Source organism: Drosophila suzukii, chromosome 2L (genome assembly GCF_043229965.1).
Source record: "Drosophila suzukii chromosome 2L, CBGP_Dsuzu_IsoJpt1.0, whole genome shotgun sequence".
Taxonomy (NCBI): domain Eukaryota; kingdom Metazoa; phylum Arthropoda; class Insecta; order Diptera; family Drosophilidae; genus Drosophila; species Drosophila suzukii.
Genome location: NC_092080.1, coordinates 25,142,263 through 25,155,330, shown reverse-complemented (window position 1 = coordinate 25,155,330; position 13,068 = coordinate 25,142,263). Strand labels below are relative to the sequence as shown.

Genomic DNA, 13,068 nt, shown 5'->3' with positions numbered 1-13,068 from the left:
TGAGTCTCACAACCCAAGAGTCCCCCAAGTACTTCGAGCATCGATCGCCTCTGCGAAGAGAGGAGAGCACTCGAGAACCGGAGCGGCCGAGCGAGAGGCACAGGGAAGAGAAGCCCTCTCTTTCCCTCCCAGCACACTCTCAAAACAAACAACTATCAATCAAAAGGCGAAAACTTGACCAACATCGCAATTTTGGTAGGAAGAAGCCCCCAAACTCGCGTTGCGCGTGGGCCACTCTCGATTGTCTAGCCATTTTCGTTGACCAGGGTAAAAATATAAGTTCGCACCGCACAATAAGTGGTCCAAATCGATTTCACACCAAATAAAGTAGTTACTGGTTCGTTTAATCACCGAGTGATTAAGATGCAAATAGCCAGATTCCGCTAACAAGATAGTTCTCTTAACTATTTAATAGTTTAGCTCCTTCTAACTTAGTTTCGTGTATTGGTGAGTGTGTTTTGTTATTACAACATTGAACAGTCAATTAGCTGTCAAAAATAGTTACTCTAATCTTTTATACAAGAGTAAGCAACAGTAACTGTACATTTTCTGAAATGTGTTCCTTATAAATCCCAACTGGGATAGCGTTCCGTGCATAAAACACATATTCTGTAAAGTGTTCAACATACTATATCACTAGCTGTCAAGTGCAATCCCACCTGTAAAAGGTCTATGATAAGCTCACTTTTGAAAATAATAACTAAAATTTTAGTTTTTTTAAATATTTGTATACCCGTTACTCGTAGAGTACAACGCCCATAACGCTTAAATCTGTATACCGCCGGTAGGTGGCGCATTTTAGTCTCGCTTTGCTACTTGCATATCTCTATTTAGCTGAGTAACGGGTATCTGATAGTTGAGGTAATCGACTATATCGTTCTTCCTTGTTTTTAACTGCGTTTCAATGGCGTACCCTTATAGATACTATTTTGTAAATATTTGAAAATCACCCAAAACAGGTATCACCCAAATTGGTAGAAGATACACTCAGAAAGATTTAAGGAAACATGGACATGGAATGTGGACTTAAAATTAGTAAAAATGGACATAAATATTTAGCCTAAGGCCATCAAATGTATGGAATCTATAGTGCGAACTAATTTTATGTCAAGGGCTTTATAATATTATCTTTAAGGGATATATGAAAAAAGCAAAAGTCACTATAATTTTTAAAGAAAAGAAAGTGTTCAAAAGGGGCGCTCTAAAATTCAGAATTTTATTATCAAATACACACACTTATAGGTATATAATAATAATACTCGATAGTTTTCAAGGTACGTTAAAATATTGTTGTAGTTTCTTGAAAAAAATTTAATTTGGCAAATGTGAAATGTTCGCAAACATATCAGATATTAGCCAGTGGGAGAATGTTCCACTCACCAGAATGGAGGTTTGAGTTCGATTTTTTTTAAAGCGAGAGGACCCTGGTTCGAGCCTTCGGGAGTAAGTGAGTTGCAGGATTTTCAATTGTAAAATTCATTTACTAATGTTACTACAATTTACAAAATAGAAAAAAACATGTCTTATACAGGATTTGAAACCGGTTCAAAAAAAAACAGGGAGCTCACCCAGTTCCGACAGGCCACGCCATTGTTAATTGTTCGAGCGGCCCAATGCCTTTGTAAGATTAGATGAAAATTTGAATTTTAACAATTTTTCATATTATACCCAATTTTAGTCCATACAACCTAAATTTAAGTTAATTATTTGAGTTTAAAGTATATATTTTTTATTTAAAACTGTGGAGCCCACTTTTTTAATGCTTGAAAATAAATTTCAACTGAAATGTATAATATTCGTCAATACCTTTCGATTGACCGAGAAAAAAAATTGCCGCTCACTCTAACGCCCACAATTTGCCCAAAACAGGCGCCCACAGTTTTTATACCAGAAACAAATTTTTTACTGGAATGTATTTGTCTCGTCAATACCTTTCGATTGATTTAAAAAAAGTTTGCCACGCCCACTCTAATTCCGAAAAACGCCCATAACGCGTAAATCTGTCGCGGGTAAATAGAGCATTGGGCTGAAACTTTCCCAAAATTCTTATTTCCTTTGCAGGTAGTATATAAGTCGGAACCAGCCGGATCGGACAACTATATCTTATAGCTCCCATAGGAATAACCGGAAAAAAATTTTAAAAAAGTATGTCTTTGGTGTTTTTAACATATAACCTCCTAAGCTTGGAAATAATATTTTTTAATTCGTTCTGAACTTCGAATTTAGTTTTATCAAAATGGGACGACTATATCATATAGCTGTCATAGGATCGATCGGAAAATTGGTGGAAAAATAATATGAAACAAATTATAGCTTCCGTGTTTTTTGACATATTATTATACTATTGAGAATATCATTTTTTGTACTTTTAAGGATTTCGAATTAAATTTAATAATTATATCTGAAAGGGTATACAAACTTCGGCTTGCGAAGTTAACTCCCTTTGTTGGTTTTATTTTATTTGTGTTAAATTAAAGTATTACCTATAGTATCTACAAATATCCCATTTTATAAAGCTAGTTGTGTTTTCTAATTTTTTACTATTATCAAGTCATAATTTTTAGCCACAATTTTACAAATTGATACTATTATTTTAGGAAACCAGGCTTTCTCTTTTTGTGTGTTTGTTTCGGTGTTTGTGTATTTGACTTTCTTTGATTTCGCAATCAAATGGAAACTCAAATGAAAGTCAACCATATCTGCAGTTCGTTTTAAAAGTGAAATCCATTTTTAAAGTAAAGATCTTAGCTTCAATACAGAACACGAGTTCGAAAGCAAAATAGAAAGAAATCGATTGATAAAGATAAAGATTTTTCAAATTAACTGTACCTTGGCTTGTATTTCTATGACAATGAATTGGAATCGAAGTGACTAATTTGACTGGTTAAAACCGATGTGCTCCCAATTGCTAATTGCTAATCGCTTACTCATGGCCGAAAAATGTGAACATAGATTGCACTTGGCCAAGAGTCAAGTGACTAATAATGGGACTCCCTTCCTTCGTCAATTAAAGAAGCCACTAAAGGTTATTTCGCTTAAAATAGGGATACCAGGTAAACATTATATCCGCACCGTTTCTTTCTCCATTTGTTTGTGGGCGGGCTGAAGACTATTTTAGCCAAATTTGTGGCAATATATACTACTCAACTCACCCAGATAAACAGAAAACGTGTGAATAAAAATCTGACTATGTCTGCCAGGTCGGAAATTTATTGATGCTGCTCGAAATGGGATTAGGCGCGCGTGTAGGTGAACGAAATATTAATAAACAAGAGAAAACGCTAGTAGGCGGTCTCGACTGTTAGATACCTGTTACTCTGAAAATGGGAGAGCGAGGGAGATGGAGATATGCAAGCAGCAAAGCGATTGTTACGAAATTAGAACACTTTAGTTGCTTATTACTTTTTAATGAATGGTCCGATTGGAACTGTTTTTGGCATGTAGATGGGTATTGATAATCAAAACAAAATGCCACACTTTTCAAGTATTTAATAACGTGTGCGCTAGACAGATTTTAGCATTATGGACGTTACTAAGCGCAAAAAGCTCTAGAATCTGCATGCCAAATTCCTTTCTAGCTTTTATAGTTTCCTAGAACTCAACGTTCATACGGACGGACAAGGCTTGATCGACTCGGCTAGTAACCCTGATCCTTCTACCTGTTACATACTTTCCGACGAATCTAGTATACCCCATTACTCTACGAGTAACGGGTATAAAAATATAAGTTTTCTAAAAAAAAGTTTTAGAAAAAAGAGGGCGTTGCTAAAAATTATAATGTATGTCAGGGTTTGCTCTTGGCACTTGCTTCTATTACGAAAGTTCAAAAAGATTTGCGCACATGTCCAAGACGTTTGTTTCGTCTCTTTGTTTTGAGTTTCTTTTTATTTTTATTTTACCCTCTTGTTGTGTTGGCCAAAAATACTCAAATTTGCACGGCACCAGCGGAGATGCTGTCATAGACGCGCCTTTTATGAGCATCTCGCGATGGTGCGATTCGGGTTATCTCGGGATATATGGTGGCCATAAATCCATCTAAGCCTAACTAATTACTTGCCATGGGTTGAAACAAGGTGAAAAACATTTAATTTGCGGTTCCGGATAACCGCGGATTACAATGTTGGGCCCGCAATGGCATTGCAGGCATTGAGGTACAAAAGACACAAAAAAATTAAAAGTAACTATTCTGCTTTCCGTCTGTGCTTGTACCATTTGGGAAAATCAATAGACTCAAAATCAACATTCAAGAAATGCACACAAAATCCCAACTGAAAAAGCGGGACTCGAATTATGGGGTAGACATTAAAATAATTAGCCTAATTAAGAAGTATATTTTAAAACACAGAATACGTGAAAGAAAGAAATAGTATTGTTACTGTTATAAGTGTGACGTTGCTGCAACTGTGGCCAGTAAGTAAGGTGATTTTTTAATTTAAACTTCGCGGGCCTAACAATTCGGGCTAGTTCTTTTTTTCTTGAGTTGTCAGGACTGTTAATAACATCTGGGCCAAATTTCATGTCAATGTCATTATCATTAATATATTTACGCTTGTGTTTACTAAATAGTGAATTTTTCGATTTTTACATTTTCGGATTTAATAGAGCAGAGCAGAGTAGTGCCATTAAATGTGGTTTGCGGAATGAAATTTCGGCTGTGAAAACGTTGAGGATGTTGCGGAAAGCCTTTGGTGATTCTACCAAGTCGCAGAAAAATGTTTATAAGTGGTACAAAGACTTCAAACAGGTCGAGAACGTGTTGATGACTTGGATCACTCCGGCGTTGTTAGGGACCTTACTAATATGATCGGAATATTAAAAGGATCTGTGAAAACCATTGTAAAAGACCATTTGGGCCTAAGAAAATTCAAATTTTTTTGGCACAAGTGTATTTTATTGGAAGGAGATTACTTAAAAGGGCATGCAATTTTACAAACTAATTTACCTTTGCCCACAGTAGTATTTACCGGCTAAGAACAACCAAATACGTTAAAATGTTAAGTATAGTAATTCTAACTTTAACTGTTTTATACTATTTTTATTGGCCCAAAATATTACTCTTTTTATACCCGTTACTCGAATACTAAAAAGGTATAGTAGAAACTATAAGCTAGCTATGTCCGTCTGTCTGTCCGTCCGTATGAACACTAAGAGCTCGGAAACTATAAATGCTAAAAAAGCTGGGACTTGGGATGTAGATTCAAAACTACATGCCAAAAATGCATTAACTTCATTAAGTTATAAGTAAATAAACTGTGCTTTCTTGGGAACAGACGCTACTTGTACATATGAATCTCCCTCGCACTCCCCTAAGCTGAGTAACTGTTATTTGATATCGGTGGCATCGACTATATCATCAAATAATGGTTTTAATTACCCTTTAACTAAGTAACCTTAACTAGGTATTTATATTTGGCAAATACATAGTACTTTTGTAGGTAAAAAGTAGTAACTTCCTTCCTCAACGCTGTATTCGATTCGGATTTAGATCTTATTCTCCTTTGTGTGTGATCTGGCTGCTGATAAGCATCAGTGGATTGTTTTGGGGGGCTAATATACTGACTGTTGTCAATCAATCAATTCAATCAAGTTACCATCACACATACACTCATTAACAGCCATGCTCAGATAAGCAAATGGTTGGATAGATAACAAAGGCCTACAGATAATACAAATCGCAAACACAGGGAAGCATTCGGGTAAGCATTTGTGATATTTGCTATTAAGTCAAAAAAAGTTTATCGCATGCAAACAAAAACGACCTTCAGTAATGATGCCTTTGTGTTTACCTAGCCATAATGTCGCGGCGATTACTTATTTTATACATACATATACATATATGCATATATGTACAAGCCATTAAACACATACTTTTAAAAGCATTTAAGATTCAGTTCTTGTCTTCCTGGTTGTTACGTATATGTACATAAGTGCTGCATAATTGTTTATATTTTGTTTCTAGGTGTACGTTTTTCCTTCGCACGCTTGCTTTTTATCCCGCCTGTTTTCATTTCAAAACAACCCAATCTCGCTCCCCACTCTTTATTTATCCTTCTTTGTTTAAATCTAGTATATATACTAGTTTCGTCGGAAAGTATGTGACAGGCAGAAGGACGCATGTCCGACCCTATAAAGTATATATATTATTCATCAGGACCACTAGCCGAGTCGATCTAGACATGAACGCTCAGATCTCGAAAACTAAAAAAGCTAGAATCTTGGGATTTGGCATTCTTGAGCTTCTTTCGCAGCGCCAATACCCTGTCTAGCGGCCACATTTTTAAACATTTTTTAAATGAGACTTCGTTCATATAATCAATACCCATATACATTCCAACCAAAATTAAAATGGCACCATTCATTGAAAAGTTATAAGCAAATAAAGTGTGCAATCTTGGGGACAGTCCCTTTTGCAAATCTCTTTCTCCCTCGGACCCCCTCAGATGAGTATCGGGTATTTAAAATTCGATGACATCGACAATACATTACATTACGGTTTTACATTATTAGTAACGTTTTTTAACATTCAATGTATTTAAAATGAGGGGAATAAAGTTCCCTTTTAAAAATCCGTAAAATACTTTAATGGCATAAAGGGATATTTTTTTCTTAATAATGCCCATCCACAGCCAAACATTTTTCAATTCGGACAATTGATTAAAAAGTTATAAACAAATAATGTAACTGGCGCTAGGTGGAGCTGGTGCGCAACCTCGGAAGCACTTTTTTGGTGCTTGCATATCTCCGCATTCGCACTTCCCTTAGGTGAGTAAGAGGTATCTATTAGTTGAGGTACTCTATTATAGCTTTCTCTTTTGTTTAATTTTAATCGCTCAGTAAATAAAGTACCTTTTCTCATGAAAGCTGTTTACTTTTGTTAATTTTTGTATGTCTAAAAAAAGTTATATAGTTTAAGCCATTAGAAGTAACAATTTGCATTCAAAAACATTGATGTTTTATCTAGTAGACAAGTCTCCAAGCTCAGGGTACCGAGCAAAATATCTTCAAATGCGATTCCCGAAATTAACTTTTGCAAAACGGCTTACTGCGAAAAAAATGAAAACACACCTACGCCACAGGTTCTTAATTAAAAAAAAATACATGGAAAGTGTTGATTATTTTATAAGAAGTGTTCCTTATTATATTGTTCAGTAATCCAGCTATTTGAGAAATGTGGAACGGATATCAAAATTATTGCCTTCACATAATTTTTTCCAATTTTAAGAAAACAAGTAAAAAACGAACTTACGTTTTTTTTTTAATGTTATGATTCGCTGATTTTTTTGGATATTGCATATATTTTGTGAGATTTGACTTAAAGTAACACTTCAGACTTCAAAGATATTTACAAGCGCATAAGAATTCTCAAGAAACGAGTAAATTGTTTAACTCAAACGTATTAAAATTAATTAAGACAAAGTTAAAATTAAGGATCCTTCAAACATAATAATTAACCAAAAACAAAGTACCACAACACCCATCTATCATGCAGGGTTCAAGCCAATGACATGGGTTTGTCCTTCCCTATTAAAGTAAGTCCAATACGATGGATACATCTTTCATGAGTCAACCTGTGATGTAATTTTGTATAAGACAGTCAACATAAAATACGTTTTTAGTACATTGCTTTGAACAACTTTAAAACTGTGAGCACTTCAAGTTCAGACAGTTTTTCAACCAAAAATGTCTTGGTATTTTTATACCCGTTACTCGTAGAGTCGTAGATTCGTCGGAAAGCATGTAACAGGTAGAAAGAAGCGTATGTCTATGTTCGTCTGTCCGTATTAATGCTGTCATCTCGGAAACTATAAAAGCTACAATACCGGGAATAGGCATGCAGATTCCTGAGATTCCTGTGCAGCGCAAGTTTGTTTCGTCAGTGTGCCACGGCCACTCTAACGCCCACAAACAGCCCAACACTGAGGCGCCTTCAATTTGTATAATAGAAGATACATTTTAACTGAAATGTATAAGTCTCCTCAACACGTATCGATTGACCCAAAAAAAGTTTGCGCCCATAAAGCCTAAATCTGGCTTCCGCCCACGTAACCATGGTTATGTACTTATATGTACATATGTATATGCATATGTTCAGATCGCGGGTAAATTGCGTATTTCAATACGCCACGGACCCTTTGGTCCCTTTAGCTGAGTAACTCTTTACTCTTATTGAACGATGTCAAGAAATCGACAAAGTTGGGAAAGTGAAATCGATTTTTTGGTCCATAATTCTAAATGGAACACATATCGTTTGTGTGTGAGTAGTATTTTGTGCTTTGCACATGGTATTCTTAAGTTAAAAGTTTTCCAAGTCTTTAATTTTAAATTTCTTTTTAACAAGCATGACTGTGTATACACTGGTCGGCATATGTATTTTGACAAAATAAAAGTTAAGTATACTCATAACTTGAATTTACTTCTTGTAAACTATAGGCATCAATGGAAAGGTAATTTCAATGCCGTTTGAATGATACAATACATTTCTTTACCCATTCAGTACTTATTGAAAAGGACGAATTTGTGTAAATCAACTTTGAAATTTTTAAAAAAAACTTTTTTCCTCGTCTTGAAAACTTAAATTTTTTGATGCAAAAAGTTTCTTCAAACAAAAATAATAGTAACTGCAAAAAGAATTTTTCAAATATCATTTTGCTTATATTTTTTATGACTAGCACACCTAGCCTATAGTGCCACCTATTTTCCCCTTCTATAGCGCCACTTGGTCTACGCTAACTTGCCTATAGCGCCCCTAGCGGCTTGGTGGCGTATTAGTGAAAACAGTTTATTTGCTGCATGGCGTGTGCAATCTCTATTGAATTGCAAAAAATTGACTATTATTTGGATAAACCTTTTTAATGACTGAATATTGAATATAGGAAATTGTCACAATTTTTACAAAATATTAAAAAATGTGGGTGCTATACGCGTTTTATTGTTCTAGTCGTTTGTGGGCGTTTATCTTAGTTTTTAAGCTATCAGGATGAAACTTTTCGAAAAGTGTAAGTAAATCACGGGCGTGGCACTTCGCTGAAACAAAGTTCCTCTGCTCAAAAACCCCTATAGTCTGTTTGGTTAATCCCAACATTCCCGCTTTTATAGTTTCCGAAATCTCAGCGTTCATACGGACGGTCAGACAGACGGACATGGTTAGTGATCCTGATCAAGAATATATATACTTTCGGGGACGCTTCTATCTACCTTCTATCTACCTACGAGTAACGGCTATAAAGATTTTATCTTCGTTTATTTTGATCATACAGCTGTATTCATTGAAATAGCAGTGCATACAACCTGCACGTATAAAATCGAAAAACACTAATATAAACACAACATTGAGACAAAACATAGATACAACCGTTTAAATTATTTACTTTTAAATAATTTAGCTGTTTTTTCAATATTTTAGCAAATATGGATAATAACAAAAAAAAAAACTGAATTATGGTGTTTATTGAAATAGCAGTCTTAAAAGAAAAATATGATAAAATTCAATATAGCTCATGGCATGGAGTCCACCAAGTCCTCGCAACGTTTGCGGGAAATCTGACCCCATCTCTCCTGCACAACTTGCCAAAGCTGCGGCTTAGAAGTCGGGAATTTCTTGGCAACATAACGATTATGTCCCCCCATAAGTTCTCAATCGGATTTAAATCCGAGGAGGCTAATCCACTCCTTGGCCAATTTGCTGGTGTGCTTAGGATCATTGTCCTGCTGTAATGTCCATATTAAGGACATTTCATCATGATCATGACATTTCTCAGTATATTTACGTAATCATGTTGGTCCATGATCCCATCGATCGAACGTAAGGGACCCACACCGCTGTAAGAGAAAAGTGCCCATACCATGATTTTAAGGCCACCTGCCTAACAGTCTTGAGCGTATGGTTTGGGTGGTACTCGGTGTTTGGTGGTCGACAAAAATACTATTTTGAACCTGTTCCACCAAAAAACACCAGCTAAGACTCATCTGTCCAAAGGATAAATCGACCTTTTGATAGTGGCTAGTTCAAGTGGCTTTTGGCAAACTTTAACCTATCTTTGGGGTGTCTTTTACCAAGTAAAGGCTCCCTTCGTGGACTTCTAGCATTCAAATTTTCATCTAACATACCTCAGATAATAGTGCCATCACAGATTCCCAAGCTCACATCAAAAGGATAAGTTTTGCTGAAGCGCACTTTGCGTACGTCCTCTACAATTGTGGTTTTCCGTATCGCATAACTTTTTCGGGCTTGGGTTCATAATTTATGGCATTGTAAACCATATTGGCTGGACATTTTAAGGGGCACTGAATATATTGACACGTTTTGCCCTCCCTTCTAAGCTCAATCAATTTTTCCTTTCTCCCTTGGAGCAATGAGGTCCTCTACCCACTAAAGTTAATTTTTTTCTATAGTTATAGTGTATTATGGTTCAATTTATAATAATGGTCTTCATTAAACCTAATTTTCACCAAATTACAAACATTTTCGGGACTTTTCCTGGAAGAAAATCAAAAACTGCTATTTCAGTGAACAGACAAAATGTTGTGCCCGTGTTCAAAAACCTGAAAATAACCAAATACAGACAAAATCTAATGGGTTTTTGGGCTTGTTTTGTATCTCTATGATCCATTCTAAAAAAAATAATAAACCGTTATATAGTTTCGCTTCTGTCGCACTGCTATTTTAATGAACACAGCTGTATATGTCTATTCTCTTTTAAGACATACAATATTTCAGAGTTACGAATTAAATTTTATAATTAGTGCCATATTTGTACAGATAATAATACATTTCTTGTCGCTTATTGTAATCTTGTCTTGAGAGCTGCGTACTTGATTTTTAAAATAAACATTACTTACATATTTGTTTTAACTGTGTCTGATCAATTGGTCGAAGAAAAGGTAGGGAGAGGCAACTGCTACGGCGATATTAACCTTCGCAAGGTGTAACAAACTTTTGAAAATAAACTACAATTTTTGAACTAGCTCATAGAAAAACGCACGGAAATAGGCGAAAAAACAAAGCGAATACAACTAACGGGCCAAAAAGCTTAGGTCATTGACCAAAAAAGTTATAATATGGTAAAAGAGAGAGAAGCGCTCTCTTCTTTCTCTCTTAAGGCGGCTAGCACGTTTTTCAAGAAAAAACCAACGACGCCACTTTTACTTGTGTGCGTGTGCGTGTAGGGGGAGCTCACACACGCTGTAAAAAAAACGATTCTGTTATTTTCCTTTGCAAAACAACAAAAGCAAATTGTTGTTATTGCCTTTGTAGGGGCACCAAAGAGGCGCGCTTACGTCATTCATAATAATAAATGCGCGAAGAGAGAGCCCAGAACAAAAAACAACAACAATGAGAGCACAAGAGCAATCTTGTTATTGTCGAGAATAAAATTACCTGAGGAATAATTTAACCATTTTGTGCATTTTGCGCTCTCTTCTCATTTGTTTTGCTTAATCAATTTTTACGACTGCTCCATTGTTTTTTTACTTTTCCTTTTCTCCCGCTCTTGTGTAACCGATTCACTTAACACGTTTTGGTGAAAAAAAATCAAAACAACTATTGGTTTATTACTTAGCAAACATTTGAATTGCTGTTGTCACATTTTAAACAATTAACTCCAGTGTTTGCTGACAATTTCTCTGTTGCACTCTCTTTGGTTTGGTTATTTTAGTCACCTAGTGGTGGTAAACATAGATGTTAGTGATGATTTTAAAGCATCGATGTTTGGTAGCGCATTATCGATGTATTTATTAATAGTCTGTTCAGACAGTGGGTGCTTCCGCAACAAAAAAAAATGTTTTTCAGCGCGGTACTCAGATGAGCTAAGGAAATACCAGAACAAATACCAGATTTAGCGAGTGATGGAAGACTCCAAAAACGACTGCAGGAGGTCAGTGCAGATGAAAAAGAACGCCTGTTGCCCGTTATTGTGGGACTTCACCGACAGGAAGCAATATTACAACAGGGAAAATCCGCGGAATAGTTGAAGTGCTGGAGGAGATCCACTAGAGAATCCCAGTGGGAAGGAACATGCCAAGTGGGACTTAGCTCCCTACATCGACAGCCTGCCAAGCGTGTCCTCGCAAAGAAAGTAAGTTGTGACCAAACGAACTTGTTTACGATGTACTAATAGAAGTATCATTTTAGCAGAACCACTAGAACAATCTCCGACGAGCTCTCTATTGGGGAACCACAGGACTCCTTCTAAAGCGGAGATGAAGGACGCGCTAGTCTCTATAGGGAGGAGGAAAAAGGATGCCATTACCAGCCATTGCCAGGATGCTGGGAGACTTTCTGCAGCATCAGGCGGACCTCCCACTTCCCCACTTCCTCAAGGTCCTATGCCTATTGGGATTCGGAGCTGGGCTGCAGATGGCGCGGGGAAGATGGCGAAGTATCCGTGGGACGAGAAGGAAGCTTTATACTACTTATTTACATAAATAAAACATTCGTTGAACATTCCATTTATTTTTATGTTAATTTCTTTGTGCACCAGCAGACTCTTCTTTTTTAAATTGATCTAGTTGATTTGTTTTCCATTTGTCAAAAAACCCAGCTACTTGACAGTAAGGCCATGCTACATGCATTGCGGGATAACATTGAAAACTTGGGTCACACTACAAGGAATAAGATTTTTCGACTAGTGAAACTCTTAGCTGATCTGCGTACTGGGCCTAAGAAACATCAATGTTTAAAAAAAAATGTTTGTGCGCCAGCTATAGGAGAGAGCGCGCGGCACACCGCGGTACTCAGATGAGCTAAGAAAATACTACAAAAATACCTGATACCCTGTGTGAAAATCGCTGAACGCTCGTAATACCCTTTGCACACAGCCGCTTAAAATCGCTGTTGCAATCTTATGCGGATTCTTGTTCACATAGAGAATCGCTGAATCGAAAAGCTGATTGGTATAAGCAAACCGTATCCTTAGGAAGAGGACGTCAAAATTCTGTTGCTTCAAAAAAATGCAAATCTAAATACATAAAATTTGAACGCTAGCATGTGTAATGTTTTCAGCGCCACCTTTTAAGTATTTATAACTATGTCTATTTTTTAAGCCACAATTTTGGGATTTATCTTTTGCT

At 36.3% G+C, this 13,068-nt stretch overlaps 1 protein-coding gene and 1 long non-coding RNA gene across 3 annotated transcripts in view; one reads left to right on the top strand and one right to left on the bottom strand.

Annotated features, from left to right (window-relative positions):
- raw (NDT-like domain-containg protein raw) overlaps positions 1–11,667 on the bottom strand; it is a 31,688-nt gene extending 20,021 nt beyond the window's left edge. Inside the window, exon 1 of one of the 2 annotated variants that reach the window (XM_036815255.3) lies at positions 11,378–11,667. Coding sequence is in view for 1 of the 2 variants with exons in the window: in XM_017071646.4 (XP_016927135.2) it covers positions 11,378–11,424 (47 nt within the window). In the remaining variant the exon portion in view is untranslated. The remainder of the gene's footprint in view (positions 1–11,377) is intronic. The other variant, XM_017071646.4, reaches the window with a different exon arrangement.
- Positions 109–12,447, top strand: LOC139355181 (uncharacterized). Its single transcript, XR_011605914.1, has 3 exons — positions 109–447; positions 11,789–12,074; positions 12,131–12,447. It is a non-coding gene; the product is annotated as an uncharacterized lncRNA (long non-coding RNA).
- The last annotated feature ends 621 nt before the right edge of the window (positions 12,448–13,068 follow it).